Source organism: Chiloscyllium plagiosum, unplaced genomic scaffold, assembly GCF_037043375.1.
Source record: "Chiloscyllium plagiosum isolate Xiang-an unplaced genomic scaffold, Cpla_swu_hap1 HiC_scaffold_1, whole genome shotgun sequence".
NCBI lineage: Eukaryota > Metazoa > Chordata > Chondrichthyes > Orectolobiformes > Hemiscylliidae > Chiloscyllium > Chiloscyllium plagiosum.
In genome coordinates, this window is record NW_028270139.1 from 120,368,514 (window position 1) to 120,385,070 (window position 16,557).

The following is a 16,557-nucleotide window of genomic DNA, read 5'->3' on the forward strand; positions in this document are numbered from 1 at the left end:
CTCACATTCTTTGTCAGAATTAAAGTGTGTTTCATCAAAACTGGACATATTGAAAATGTAGATTTTTCAGTAGGCGAGTTAAATATTTCAATGAAGACAACAGCAATAGATTGGAGTAAATAAAGGAATATCAGATCCAATGAAAATTTAATAATTACAGAAATATTAAAGAATTTCTAGCGTGTAACTAAATCAGAGAGGAAAGTAAGAAACAGATCTTTCAAACCAGAGACTTGTATCTCCTCGAAGAATCAGCTGTAGCTTTTGTTATGAATATTGGCAAATACAAAGTATAGTTAAGTAAATTAAGTGTTCAATTATTGCACAAAATGTGAATTCCAATAATCAGTAATGTGATATCACAATGAAAATGGAAATATTGCTTGTACACAAGGAATGTACATTAGGCAACCACAATTTACTTAGCCAAGGTCAAATGCTAAGGTCATAAATCAAACTGTACAATGCAAGTATGGGCAAACATTTAGATTACTCATTCATGCATATGACTTATCTTTGTAAACATAATTTCAACAAGTCTAAAGGTTTTGCTCCATAATTTAAAAACCTAACTTTCAACTCTTCAAAAATTGTGTTTGTTGAAGTTATCCTCAAATCCACTCAGATTCCAAGCAGATCACGGAATGGTGATAAAGCACATTCTTTTACTTACTGTTTGAAAACAGAGTCTGCTCCTGTGTACTTGCTGGGGCAGCTGGTTGGTACTAGATAGCCTACAAGTATACTTTTGAAAGTACAAACACAAAATCACCAACGGGAGGAGAGGGGTGGCAAATAACAAACATGTGAGCGGGCAAGAGGCTTAACACTCTGCAATGTTATGTATTTACCTCCGAGGGAAGATGGGACCTCTTCTTGTGCAAATTTCCAGCAGACCTGACAAACAGCACACCTAAGAATAATAGAGGATAAAGCAATGGACAATTTGGTGGTTGTGACAGGCAACTGTTGTATTTGCATACCACCTTCTTCCCTCTGAGGCACACCTCCCCCATTGGCAGACCCTGACTGAAGCCAAGGCCCATACAATGAGACACGTCCACCCACTAATTATTCATATCAATTCTCCTCCACCTATCCCATGAAGCTGCCTGTTAGGTTCCAGTGACCCAGCTAGGTCCCTAGCCTACTGCATTGCTGGCAATGGTCAGTACTCCCAACAGAGCTGCCAGTACAGAACAGCACCTTTTGGAGGCAAGGCATTGCCCTGAAAGACCTGGAAATGCTGACACAAACCAGACAATTGCCTGAATGGTTTTTCATTGCATTGGGTCAGCCAGAAATGACTGCAGAGGAATTGCCTGCCCACTTCTGGCAGCAGATAGGCATCTGTCACAACCATCAAATTCAGTACATTGTTTTTATTTCCTATTATTCTAAGATGCACTGTTTCTAATATTTGTTGAAACATTGCATTCCAATACATGGAGAAGCCCCATCAGCCCTCGGAAGGTAACGTGGAGAGGAACATGTGATGGCCAATATCATGAATCTGTTTCTTAAAACATAACTGTTGGTTTGAAAACTGTGAAAATTGGTTTCCATGTTTCCCAAATAACTGTAATTTAAAGGTTGCAAGACACTTCATGATGGCCTGAGACCATGAAAAGTGCTATTTAAATGTAGGTTTTTGTTCCTGTCTCCATGATAGCATCCAAACGATTTGAAACAACTACATATTTTATTTGAAATTTGAAATTCAGTGATTTGATTACATGCCCAAATTTAACATCGTATGAAAGCATGCAATCTTTACAAAAGTCAACAGAGGTTTATAAATAATGCTCTCTCCATGGATCATTTCATTATACTCAATTAAAGCTCCCAGGGCCTACCTACCACAGACAAATTCTCCAAAATCAGACTTTACTTAAATATCCTGAGGAAAAGCTTACAAAAAAATCTATTGCAAAGTTTTTATCATTTCCAAAAACAGAAAATTGCTTTTAATATTATTTGCAATTATCAATAGAGGGTCTACAAAACTTGCACCTTTACCATGGGAAAATATCCCAGTGTACTGCACAGTAACTTCATTATCACATGAAGTGTGACATCAAGTCATATATGGAACATCACGATAGATGGCCAAAAGGTTGGTCAAATAGGTTGGCTTCAAGAACCATCTTAACGGAGGAGAACGGTGTAAAGGCAAAACCGTTTACTGAGTTTAGGTTAGTGTTTTACAACCCTGTTCTTGATTATGTGAACCTGTAGACATGAGGGAATAAGATAGGAAAATGGAATTGTGGGTCAAATCTGCCATGATCTCATTGAATTGTGGAGCAGACCTGATGGGCTGAATGGCCTACCTCTGCTTCTACATTTTATGATCTATTTTAATGCTTCAAGACTTGAAGAGGAGATGCCAGAATTAAAATTTAGGGGCTATAGGAATGAGATAAAAATAAAACAGGTGTAAAGCATGAGTGAATTGATGAAAAGGCAGGATTTTTCCAGAAATACAAAATTAACACTGCCAATTTAATATTTTTCTTTGTAACAGCAGTAGCAGCAATCAGGGCTTCAAAGAACTATTAATTGGGCCATTTAAACCAACAAAAACATAATCTCAAACATTTAAAGGGGCCTCACAGCAGGCAGAAAACAGTCGAAGTTTTAGAGCCATCGTTGCCTCAGAGTTTGCTAGCCCAAGATCTCAATTCATAATTCACAGCTTGGGAAGCCCTGGTTTTAGGCCTAGGTAACTAGAATCCTACAGTTAACAAGTGACTCAAATGAGGGAATGTAGGTCGTGGAATTGGAGGATTGATGGAAGTTACAAGAATCCCAAGAGGGGAATGCAAAGGTGGGGCAAGGTGGGGGGAATGTGAAATAATGGTCATAATTTTCAAACTATGCAGTTATGAGACAGGGAAGCATTTTTGAGAGTTAATGAAAGAGAAACTTTTTTAGAGAGATCATGAGTTTACATAGGCTGTAAGATGAGAAGCCACCCAGGAAAGCACTGACTAGTCAAGTCTCACTAACAAAATGCTGGCTGGTTACTTCAGCACAATACATTTTTTAAAAAAAAAAATTATAGCTGTGGCTTTGCTGATTTGGCCAGATTTTTTTGCCCATCTCTAATTCCTTGAGACTAAATGCTGGTGCAGAGTTAGGGGAAACTGATCCATGGTTCAGAGCCGTACTTGGCACAAAGAAAGATGGTGAGGTTTTGGTATTTAGAGGTCAATCATCTCAGCTTCAGGATATTCCTGCAGGAGAAATGTGGCAGCATCTTTGTTTTATCTTGCAGGAGGTTTTCAGGGTAAGTGACAATGAAATGTTATTGATTGCCTCTGGAGCAAGTGTGATTAGAACAAGGGCCTCCAGGCTCAGAGGTAAGTGCACTACCACTGTGCCACAAAAGTCCTTCCAAGTGAACAATGAGAAGCACAGTCAGTAGGATTCAACTTGCATAGGGTCACCTCAACAGATTTCAAATCCATTACCTTAAACACTAGGCCATGATGACAATCCAGTTCCCCAGGTTAGTGACATGCCCAAACATCTTCAGCTGCTTCACCAATGACCTTCACTCTCTTGTAATGTCAGTACTGGGGTTGTTTGCTGAAGATGCACAATGTTCAACATCATTTTCAACTCAAAGTGAAACAATCCATGTCCAAATGTAACAGGATCTGAACAATATCCTGGTGCCAACCAGAAAGAATTTATCTGTCATCCCTTGATATTCAATAGCATGACCATCATGGAATCCCCCATTATCAGCACCTAGACATTATGAAGCTTAATAGGACCAACCATATAATTACAATGGTTATAAACAGTAGGTCAGAGGTTTGGAGACCTGCAATGAATCACTAACTTCCTGACTCCACAAAGTATGCCCACATCTACAAGGCACAAGTCAGGAGCATCAGGAGAAACAACCTATTTGCCTGGAGAAGCTCGACACCATCCGGGACAAAGCAGCCCACTTGATGAACGCGACATCAAACATTCTCCACCTTCACCATCAATACTCATTAGCAGCAGTTTGTACCAGCTACAAGATGCACTGCAGAAATTCATTAAGGCTCCCCAGGTGGCAGCTGCCAAACCAATATTGCTAAGCTTCAACCCATTTCATAGAAGCATAGTAAATAGGAGCAGCTGTGGTCCATTTGGCTCTTCAAGCTTGCTTCGCTATTCAACATAATCATGGTTAATCATCCAATCAGTACCCTGCTCTAACTTTCTTCCCATAACCCTTGATCCCTTTAGATGTAAGAACTACATCTAATTCCTTCTTGAATGCATTCAATGTTTTGACTACAACCATTTTCTGGGCAGAGAATACCACAGACTCACCACTCTCTGGGTGAAAATATTTATCTTCACCTCAGTCCTAAATGAAATGGCCTACCTAAAATCCTTAGATTGTAATCTCTAGTTCTGGGTTCCTTCATCATCAGGAACATCCTTCCTCAATCTATCCTGTCTAGTCCTGTTATAATTTCAAGGGTTTCTAATGAGATCCCCCTCCCCCTCATTCTATGAGAACCTCCTCATTCTTGAAACTCATCTGCTGCTGGTCTTCTTCTATTGTATCACTGCCTCTTAGCTTTGTTGTTCTAATGCATTCCTGACTGATATCTTGCATTTCACACTCCTTAACTCAAGGTCATCCAAGCTCATCCAGTCACTGCACTCGAACCTTAACTCTGCTTTTGTCCCACAGATACTGCCCGATCTGCCGGGTTTCGCAACAATTTGTTTGTTGTTCCATTCAAACCTCTGTTGCTTGTGACTTAACATGTAACAATTCCCATTTTCCTGACCTTCATTACACCCTCAACAAACAATATTTTAATATTAAAATTCACATCCTTGTTTACAAATTTATTCATGGTCTTGAATCTTTCTTTCTTGAATGTACCCCTCTATTTTTAGCATCTTACTTCCTTCTGATCCTAGTTGCTTCATTGCTGATAGCTGTGCATTCAGTTTCTTAAGCCCAAGTTCTGAAAGGCCATCCTCTCACTTTACCTTCTAATCCTATCTTGATATCTATGTAAATTTTCCAGCAGGAACTAGTAGATAAAACAGAAACGGTAATTTTGACAGAACCTTTCCTCCCAAATCCAACAACACGCAGACCAATTATAAATCACCTAACTCCAGTTTAGATTCTTCAATTTTACCCTGTAGGTCATGCATGAATAACAGGTGAGCATTCAAAGAGGAATCTACAGTTTTATAGAGACCATTTTGGACACCCACTTCAAACATAATTTTGTATGAAGAATGGCAGAGAAAATCTAAAAGATTAATCAGGAGAAAAAATTATTAGGAAGATAAAACTAGCTAAGAATTGTAAAAATGGACAGTTTCTTCAGTTACTCAAAAAAAGTAACTAAAATGTATGTGCTCCTCTAGAGCTTGAAGATGCAGAGTTAATTGTAGATAATAAAGAAATGACAGTTGAAATGAACAAATACCCTGCTTCTGTCTTCACTATAGAAGATATAAATTGCACCTATTGTCTATTGTCTAAAAATCTGGAGGTGAAAGAGAAAGAGGAATTTGGTGAAATTACAAACACTGGGGAAGAAGTACAGAGCAAACTAATAGAGCAACAGGCTGACAAGGCCAGTGACCTGATCGACTTCATTCTTACGTCTTAAAATAAGTAGAAACCAAAGGCGGTGTTATTTTTCCAAAATTCACTGGTTTCCATTTTAAGAGAGTAGAAAATAGCAAATCAAATCCTTTTATTCAAAAAGGGAGAGAGGCAGAAAGCAGGAAACAGTAGACCAGTTAGCTTGACATCTGTCATGGTAGCATCATTAACATGGACTTAGAAAAGCTCATGGCAATTGGAAAGAGTTAACATGGCTTTGTGAAAGGGAAATCATGTTTAACTAATTTATTGAAACTCTCTGAAGGCATAACATGCACTGTGGATAAAGTGAGGACTGCAGATGCTGGAGATTAGAGTCAAAAAGTGTGGCACTGGAAAAGCACAGCAGGTCAGGCAGCATCTGAGGAGCAGGACAGTCCATGTTTCGGGCATAAGCCCTTCATCAGGATGGATGGAGGGGTGGATGAGGGGTGGGGTTGAGGAGGTTGAGAGATAAATAGGAAGACTTGGGGAGAGGGGGGTGGAAGGAAACTGGGAAGGTAGGGAAGATGACCTGAAGGATACAATCAGAGAGAAACTCACCGAGTTCCTTGTCGAGGGAGGTGGAGAACTTCTTCAAGGTGGGCACCCTCGGAAAAGGCTTCGCAGTAAGGTTACAGTGACTAGGAGAAAGTTAGGACTGCAGATGCTGGAGAGTCAGAGTCAAAAGTGTGGCGTTGGAAAAGCACAGCAGGTCAGTAGCATCCAAGGAGCAGGAGAATCAATGTTTCGAGCATAAGCCCTTCATGAGGAATCTGTGATTGGGGAGGGAGTGCTGAGTGATAAATAGGAAGGTGGGGGTGGGTTGTGGGGTTTCCCAGCTACCTTCCCCCCACCCTCCTATTTACCTCTCAGCTCTCTCCCCCACCCCCACATTCCTGATGAAGGGCTTATGCCCGAAACATCAACTCTCCTGCGCCTCGGATGCTGCCAGACCAGTGCCACACTTTTTGACTGTGGATAAAGGGGAGTCTGAAAATGTACTGTGTTTGTATTTCCAGAAGGCATTTGATAAGGTGGTAGACATATGGTATAAAGTAAGGTTAAAAACAGTAAAGTCACTATAATTTCATCAGAGAGAAGACTAACTGGTGGCAATCTAACCTGACAGTCACCACATCACTGGAAAGGGGAGAAGTTAATAGGGAGAACCATAGTAACCTCAGCTAGTGTGACACCGTTGGCATCTCTCTGCATCACAAACCAGCTGTCCAGCAACTGAGCTAAACCTCTAACTGCTTTCGTATTAATGCACAGTACACAGCTACAGCGAGTAATAATGAGAGTTAAGGTATGCTATACATTCTGACAAGAAAAATTGAACATAAAGTTAAGGATGTTACCGCTACAGTTGTATTGGGCATTACTGAGACTACATCTTGAATACTGTGTACAGTTAATAAAGGAAGAATTGGTGGTTGTGGTGGTTCAGAGGAGATTTATAAATTGATACTTGGAATGTGTGTTGTTGTAAGGTAAAAGGTTGGACAAATTGGGTATGCATTCACTAGAGTTTAGAAGAGTGAAGGATAATGGGATTGAAGCATAAAAGGATGTTTCCTCTAGTGTGTGATCCAGCACTAGAGGTCACCCCTGAAGAACTGATTCTTTTCCCTCAGAGAACTTTTGAACTCTCTTCCTCAGAAGATGGTGAAGGCAAAGGTAGATCTTTGTCAAATGAGGGAATCAAAGTTATCAAGGTAGATGGGAACGTGGAATTCTAAAAACAAACAAATCAGCCATAATTTTATTGAATGGTGCAAAAGGCTTGAGGGGCTGGATGATCTTCTCCTAATTCATATATTTGCAACTTACAAAATTCCAATCAATGCAAATAATGATATAGTGGTCTTATATATTCTGTGCAATAATTTTTATGAAACTCATTCATCATGAAGGAAATGATGATGACCTCAGAACAATTTCTGTGACTGAAGTCAACTATAAATATCAAGTGTTGCATCAAATTGATTAATGCTTCTTAAGAATTAAGGTTACATAGTCCAAGACACAAAGCTGAAAACCATTTTAAAATGACTGATGAATGACATTTGTCCTTCATCCAAAGCTGCTAATTACTTCAGCTAGTTTACAAATGCAAAATGGATTTAAAATGCAAAGGATCTGTATTAATAAAAACCTAAATTAAGTCTGATGTAGACTTACGATATTTCCTGTAACATGATATTTTAAGAATCTACAATTCTGCCAAAATCTACTTGTATTAGAATATTGCACACAGTTCAGATCAACTTCCAAACAGCTCATATTAAATTTCATGCTGCTTATCACTGTCATTCGAAAAAAAGTTCTGGTAACATCATTAACTTCAAAAGCTGATTGTCATAATGTGCAATAAAAATGCGTCACTGCTGTATAGTAGATCTTTTCTAAGTCAAAGACAAAATGTATTTTTCAATGGCGATCTGAGACTTGAAAAATCAGAAACATGACCTTTACTGTATACAGTTAATACTCAGTACTAACCATCAATCATTATTTTTGAATCAGCATTTCCACTACCAACACAATACTTCCTCCCTTTGGGGTTTCCAACACTTAGGGGAGGATATATCACTAGAAGCTATATTAAGATCTAATATTGCAGAAATAACATGATAACAATTAGCTACTCTAACTAAAACATAGAATCGATTTTTTTAAAAATTGAAATAATCCCAAATAAGCTAGAAAACAAACAGAAAAATATAATTTTGCTTTAAAGAATAAGAGTGAGTCTATAGTTCACTTACGCAGACTTCCCCTCGCTGTCCAGTTTTGTGGGACTGATCCCTTTTTTGCCCAAGAGAGCTGACACTTTCTCTGTGTCGCCATGCTCCACAGCTTGCAGTAGTCGGTCATCATTCTTGTTCCATTCATGTGCCTGCAATGCACAGAGAAAAACAGTGAGAGTGCGGAGATATAGGCTTTTATTCGGGGACGTAACAGCTCAAACACAAGCAATGCATTAAACAGCAACCTAAATGCAGAATTAGAAGCACATCCGTGACAGGTTCCCTCCCAGGCTCCAAAAATTTGCAAAGGTAGCTGAATGAAAAGACCTTACAGTTGACACATATGTCTAGACAAAAGAGGAATTTCAGATCTTGCAAGGCATTCTCCATAACAACGTTTAACTGGACTACTCAGATACACTGCACCGCGAACCACCTAAAACTGCTGACACCAGCCTCTCGACGTATTGACTGGCTCTCTGCCTGAATTGATCCTGTGGGAGCAGCGCACTGCATCTCTGTATAAGATATAAAGCCTGGTATTAAAAAAAAACGCAAGTCTGGTATTTCCAACACATTTTCCAATTTCACATAACCAGATAGATTTTCCTCAGATTTCATAACATACAGTTCATGTTTCCAATATCTGCAACTACAAAATAATTAGTTTCAGAACAAAACTGAATTATGTGACACATCAATCAATTCTTCTTTTGGAAGGGAACAACGTGATTTTAAGGAGGTTTTAACACATCATCACAATTAAAAGTGTTGGCCGATCAGATCACGGTGGCACAGTGGTTAGCACTGCTGCCTCACAGCACCAGAGACCTGGGTTCAATTCCTGCCTCAAGAGACTGGCTGTGTGGAGTTTGCACATTCTCCCGGTGTCTGTGTGGGTTTGCTCCGGTTTCCTCCCACAGTCCAAAAATGTGCAGGTTAGGTGAATTGGCCCCGCTAAATTGTCCGTAGTGTTAGGTGCAGGGGTAAACGTAGGGGAATGGGTCTGGGTGGGTGCGCTTTGGGGGGTTGGTGTGGACTTGTTGGGCTGATGGGTCTGTTTCCACACTGTAACTAATCTAAAGGCTAATCAGTACCTGGTATAGACAAGTAGGGGAACATCTGTTCACCAGAAATAACAGATCCAATCAAAAAACTTTAGCATAGCAGTTTTCACTCTCCCAGAAATACTGACAGATGAGTGCATTTCCAGCATTTCACTTCACGTCTTTTTTTTAATTCATTCATGAGATGTGGGTGTTCCTGGTTGGGCCAACATTTTTTCACTCATCCCTAGTTACTCCCCTAAGAGGTTGGTGGTGAGCTACCTTCTTGGTATTCTGCAACTTTGGGCCGATCGGCATGTTCCCAGTCAGGATGGTGAGTGGCTTAGGAGGCAAACTTGAAGATTCTTTTGTATCTACTGCCCTTATCTTTCGAGATGGAAGTCGTTGTGGGTTTGGATCAAGCTATCCAGGGTTCTCTGGTGAATTTGTGCTGTGCATCTTGCAGATCGTAGAGGCTGTTGCTCCTGGGCATCGGTGGAGGAGAGAGTAAATGCTTGTGGACGTGGTGCCAATTAAACAGGCTGCTTTGTCCTGGATCATGTCAAGCTCCTTGAGTATTGTTGGAGCTGCACCCATCAATAGGGGAACACACTCCTGATTTGTGCCTTGTAGTTGGTGGACAGGCTTTGGGGAGTGAGGAAGCGCTGCTGTATTCTCAGCCTCTGATCTGCTCTTGTAGCCACTGTATTTAATGTGGTGAGTTCAGTTGAGTTTCTGGTCAAAGGTAATCCCAAAGTTTTTGATAGTGGAGGATTAAGTGATGGTAACACCATTGAATATCAAGGGGTGGTGATTAAATCATCTCTTATTGGAGATGGTCATTACCTGGCATTTGTGTGATACAGATGTTAATTGCCACTTGTCAGTCCAAATCTTGATATTATCCAGATCTTGTTGCATTTGAACATGGACTGCTTTAGTATCTAAGGAATCACAAAAGGTGCTGATCATTGTGTAATCATTGGCGAACATCCCATGTTTGACCTTATAATAGAGGGAAGGTCATTAATGAAGCAGCTGAAGATGATCCTGCCTGGAACCCTACCTGAAGAACTCCTACAGAGATGTCATGAAGCTGAGATAACTGACCTGCAATAACCACAACAGCTATTTTCCTTTCTGCCAGGTATGACTCCAACCAGCCGAGAGTTCGTCTCCGATACCCACTGATTCCAGTTTTGCTCAGACTCCTTTATGCCACATTTCATCAAATGCAGCCTTGATGCCAAGGGCTGTCATTCTCACCTCACCTCTGGAATTCAGCTCTTTTGTCCATGTTTGAACCAAGGTCAGGAGCTGAGTGACCTTGGTGGAACCAAAGTGGGTGTTACTGAGCAGGTGATTGCTGAGCAGGTGCTGTTGATGATTTGCTGATGATTAAAAATAGACTATGCGATGGTAATTAGCCTAGTTGGATTTGTCCTGCTTTTTGTATACAAGATATACCTGGGCAATTTTCCACATGGTCAGGTGAATGCCAGTGTTGTAACTGTACTGGAAGAGCTTAGCAAGGGGAGTGGCAAGTTCTGGAGCACAAGTTTTCAGTACTATTGCTGAACATTGTCAAGGCCCATTGACTTTGGATTATCCAGTGCCTCCAACCCTTTCTTGATATCACATGAAGTAAACTAAATTGGCTAAAGACTGGTATCTGAGATGCTACAGACTAGATTGATCATCCACTCAACATTTCTGGCTGAAGGTTTCTGCAAATACTTCAGCCTTATCTTTTGCATTGATGTATCAGGCAACTCCATCATTTAGGATGGAAATATTTGTGGAGGCTCTTCCTCCAGTGGCTTGTTTAATTGCCCACTGGAGGTAAAGTATGACTGGACGTACCAGACTTCAGATATTAGGTCTGATTGGTTGGTTGTGGGATCACTTAGCTCTGTCTATTACTTGTCGTGTATGGCATGCAAGTAGTCCTGCTTGTTAGGTGCACCAGGTTGACGCCTCATTTTTAGATATGCTTGGTGCCGCTCCTGGCAGGTCCTCCTTCAATCTCCATTAAACCAGGGTGGATCCTGCAGCTTGATGGCAATGGTTGAGTGGGGGATATGCTGAGTCATGAGGCTACAAATTGTGTTGGAGTACAATTCTGCTGTTCATGGTTCATAGCATCACACAGGGTCCAGAGTCAATTTTGAAGACTTCAAGAGGATATACCACACTGTGCTGCCATCTCTGCTGTGTCTGTCCTGCCTTTGAGATAGGACTAATCCAGGGCTGGAGATGGTGGCATCTCGGACATTGTCTGTTAGGTGTGATTCCACGGGTAAGACTACATCAGGCTGTTGCTTGACTAGTCTGTGAGACAGCTCTTTCAATTTTGGCACTAGCCCCCAGATATTAGTAAGGAGTACTTTGCAGAGTTGATAGGGTGGTTTTTGCCATTGTCTTTTCTGGTGTTTAGGTCAAACCAGGTAGGTAATCTGGTTTCATTTCTTTATTGAGACTTCATAGTGATTGATACAACTGAGTAGCTTGATAGACTGTTTCAGAGAGTAATTGAGAGTCAACCACATTGCTGTGGGCCTGGAGTCACATGTAGGCCAGACCAGGTGAGGATGGCAGGTTTCCTTCTCTGAAGGGCATTAGTTAGCCCGATGTTTTTCTGAAATTGAAAATGGTTTCATGGTCATCAGTAACTCTAGTCAATAAGGGAATCAAGGTTATAAGGAAAAGACAGGAAGGTAGAGTTCGAGATTACCTGATCAGTCATGTTGTCATTGAACAATGCAGTCAACTCTATGGGCTGAATGGCTTACCTCTCTTCCTATGCCTTATCATTTTACAGCACAGCCTCAAAATCAAAGATATTTAGTCAACCTCAGAAGGATAAAAGTAATTTAATCTGCTCACTTTGCAGGTGATGTCAGCCATATTGGGTATTTCTTTTCCTGCCATTGATTTTCAGTCCAACATAGCAAGGTTCTACTTCATTTCAGTATGAGTGACTCTCAAGCTCTGCATGTGACCCATGAACTTTCCTCACCCCTGTGTTTTATGTTTTTTTTTGTGTTATTGTCCAAAGGCCCATGAACTTCCAGCTTCCTGCCATTTCTGCTCAACACCTTTGTATAATTAGTAATGTTTCCACTTTACCGCCAGACGTCCTGGCGTTGGAAATTCCTATGCTCTCATTGGGCATTGATAATTGGAGGTAGAGAGCCTGAGTTACTGTAAACTATTCGAACTTCCCCTTCTGGATCTTCCAGTCCGCTCCCACTCAGAGAGTAATTCCCATTCTATCGACAATTGCCTCCTATCACTGTGATGGGATCACCCACAAAAATTAAATCCAGTTCCAGTAGTGAGGCTGTTTGCTGATGATTGCACAATGTTCACGACCATTTGCAACTCCTCAAATACTGAAGCAGTCGACATTCAAATGTAGCCAAATTTGGTAAATATCCAGATTTGGGGTAACAAGTGGCAAGTAACATTCACTCTATACAAGTACAAGGCAATGACCATCCCAAACAAGAGGCAATCCAATTATTTTCCCTTGACAGTATTACTATTACTGAATTGCCCACTATCATCATGAGGGTTAACTTTGCGCACAAATTTAAGTGGACTAGCTGTCGAAATATAGTGGCTATAAGGCTAGGAATGCTATGTGAGAAGCTCACCTCCTGATTTTCTGAAGCCTGTCCATCATCTACAAGGGACAAATCAGGTGTGTTTGGAATACTCCCCACTTGTCTGGATGAGTACAGTTCCAACAACATTCAAGAATTGACTACCTAGATCAAAGCTGCCCACGTGTTTAGCATCACATCCACAAACAGACATTCAGTCCCTCCACCATGACACACTGAATACCATCTACAAGATGCACTGCAGAAATTCACTCAGGCTCCTTCGACAGCACTTTCCAAACCTGTGGCCACTACTACTGCAAAGGACAAAGGTCAGATACATGGCAGCACATCTCCTCCAACTTTCTTGCCAGGCCACTTACAATCCTGAAACAAAAATGTTTTCTAACAAAGTCACCAGATTCAAAATGCTAACTCTGCTTTCTTCCCACAGATACTGCCAAACCTGCTGAGTTTCACCAGCAATTTGTTTTGTTTCAGATCTCCACCAGCTGCAGCTCTTTGTTTTATTTACTGACAACCCTGACTTTGAAATATTTTTCCATTTCTTCAGTGTCAAAATCCTGGGAATCCCCAACCAGCCCTGTGTGTGTCTACACCAAATGATCAAGGAGGCAGACAATCAGCATTTTCTCAAGGACTTGTGGTGATGTGTTGCAAATGCAAACTCAGCCAGTGACATCCTCATTAGATGAAAAAAAGAGATACAAGGCAATTACCTCGCAAGGGTGAGTTCTGAAGCCATCATTTAAGGCTAGAGGAAAACAATCAGATAAATCTTTCTTGGCATTGAGATTCTGATAATACTTGTTCTTTGAATTTTTCCATCATTTTCATGCCATGCCATGGACAGCTATCAAGTCATTAAATATTATTATAAAATAAAGCTTAGAATAATTTGGCACTATTTTAATGTTTCTGAATTTTTGTTCATGCAGGAGTAAGCAAGACTCAAACAAAGACTTCTCAGTCTTTTTTTTTCCCACGGGCTGTAGGCACTCCTGGCAAAGCCACTAGTCATTGTCCATCCCTAATTACCCTTGAATTAAGTGGCTTGCTAGGCTAGTTTGGATGGCAGTTAAGAGTCAGTCATTTTGAAGAGAGTCTGGAGTCACATGTAGCTAAGTGATCAGGTAAGCTTAGTAGATTTTGTTTAGATGTCTATCATTGATAGTTTCACGATCACCATTGTTGAGAGTGCTTTTAATTCCAGATGTGATTATTTGAAGCCAAATTCTATCAGCTACAGCAGTGGTATTGGAACCTAAAGCCTACAGCATTTGCCTGGGAGTCTGGGTGACTAGTCCTAGTTACATTACTAACGGGCCAACATCTTCAATTAGCTGCCAGCATTCTGAGCTATGATGTTGAGGAAGACAATAGTCAGGCCTTCTGCTCCCAATTTCCAGTCACTCTTGATAAAAGACAAGGAGGAAATGAGTAGGTGGAATTCTAGCTCCATAATCTCCTGATACTCAGGTTCACACAAATCAGAGAGAGTTAAGAACTCGATGATTACTCAAGGAAGTATGTTCCATCGTGAGTTACCACCTTCAGATGAATGGAGAAACAGAACAATAGCTGGGCTGGTGGAAGATTAGATTAGATTACTTACAGTGAGGAAACAGGCCCTTCGGCCCAACAAGTTCACACCGAGCCACCGAAGCGCAACCCACCCAGACCTAATCCCCTACATTTCCCCCTTCACCTAACAGTACAGGCAATTTAGCATGGCCAATTCACCTAACCTGCACATTGTTGGGCTGTGGGAGGAAACCGGAGCACCCGGAGGAAACTCACACAGACACAGGGAGAATGTGCAAACTCCACACAGTCAGTCGCCTGAGGTGGGAATTGAACTCGGGTCTCTGGCGCTGTGAGGCAGCAGTGCTAACCACTGTGCCGCCCACAAAAGATGTTGAACAGCATGCTTAAACCAGTGTAAAGCAAGCTGAAACCCAGAATGCTCCAACGCTGAATTCCCAAACCAAGTTGAAAAATAAAACGTGGCCACGTTATGAGCATACTAATATACGAACAAGGAGCAAGAATAAGGCTGATCTCCCATTCAATAAGATCATGGGCAGTCTGATTTTAACATTTATTCTACATTCCCACATAACCCTGATAACCTTTCATCTTCTGCAGAGGAAGCGGAGTAGGAAATTTCACGTAGCTGTACAATTATATCAAGGAAGTGTTTTTGCATCTCTTGGCTGCTCACTCCAAGACATCCAGACTAGCATGTCAGACAGACTGGGCTGAATTACTTGTGTTGCAACAATTCTCTAACTGTGTGAATCACACACTGAACCACACTGCTCTGCAGCTCATTGGGCTTCACACAACTGATTAGAACACAAGAAGCAAAATGAAATGAGAGAGAAACGTGTGAAATTTTTAGCAAATTCAACACCAAACTATATACATGTTTCCGAAGACTGAGAAATATGGAATAACCTTAGACTATTTTGTGGTTTGAATTCTTGCTTACTCCTACATGAACAAACATTCTGAAACATTAAAATAGTGCCAAATTATTCAAAGCTTTATTTTATAATAATATTTAATGGCTTGATAGCTGTCCATGGTGTGGCATGAAAATATTTACATTTTTTTCTCTACGATTGTATCATTGTAGATGATTTAATAAATTTTAGCCAGGGATCCAACTCCTGAGTTCTCTTCTGTGATCGAACTGAAAATATGTGCATGTCATACAGAATCAAACAGAAATTCAACGTCAAGGATCTTATAAGCAACCTCTTGGGCAACGTATCAAAGGTCACTGAATAATACTGTAACACAAGTCAGCATCTTCAGCAGATATACAGATTACAACACTTAATGTCTCCAGAAAGCTTCAGAGATATTGAATTACTTTGAACTGAAACAATGCATCTTGTACACAAATCAGCAGTTTTCTCCCCACATTATAAATGTGCATAAAGATGAATGATGGGTTTTAAAAAAACGTTATTAGTTGAGTTGGTCAAAGTACTGGAAGAACTCCCTACTGTTTGCTGTGGGATCTGAAACCCATCAAAAGCAGTACATAGGAATTCTTACATTACTCGTTTGAGGTAAGGTACCATTACAACTGTAATGTTAATTTGGAACAAAGAACGTTATTGACCAGCCAACTGATAGGGGGAACAGGAAACATTTTTTTAAATTACAAGTGAGAGCTATTCATGGTATCTCGCAGTTTTAGCAACAAACTTGGATATCTTTCAACTTTGTCTAAAAATTCACATATTGCAGGGCCACTGAGACTGCAGGAAAAAATATTGATAAAATCATTACAATTATTCCTTGACATCTCAGAAGTTTGTACATCAGTTACTTTAATAAATGGGTTTTGAAACCATATTCCAACAAATTGTGAAGTTTAATAACACTGGAACTGACAACAGTCTGTAGTTAGATTACATCGAATGCTTTATCATTGTATACTAGAAAGAATGAGTTTGACTTTACCCCTCTGCACAGATGTA

General features: G+C 40.5%; 1 protein-coding gene across 6 annotated transcripts in view; it reads right to left on the reverse strand.

Moving 5' to 3' along the window:
- rai14 (retinoic acid induced 14) overlaps positions 1-16,557 on the reverse strand; it is a 273,963-nt gene that overhangs the window by 141,401 nt on the left and 116,005 nt on the right. For all 6 annotated transcript variants that reach the window (XM_043681189.2, XM_043681270.2, XM_043681357.2 and 3 more), the window contains one exon: positions 8,404-8,534. In XM_043681189.2, the coding sequence (XP_043537124.2) occupies positions 8,404-8,534 (131 nt within the window). The remainder of the gene's footprint in view (positions 1-8,403; positions 8,535-16,557) is intronic.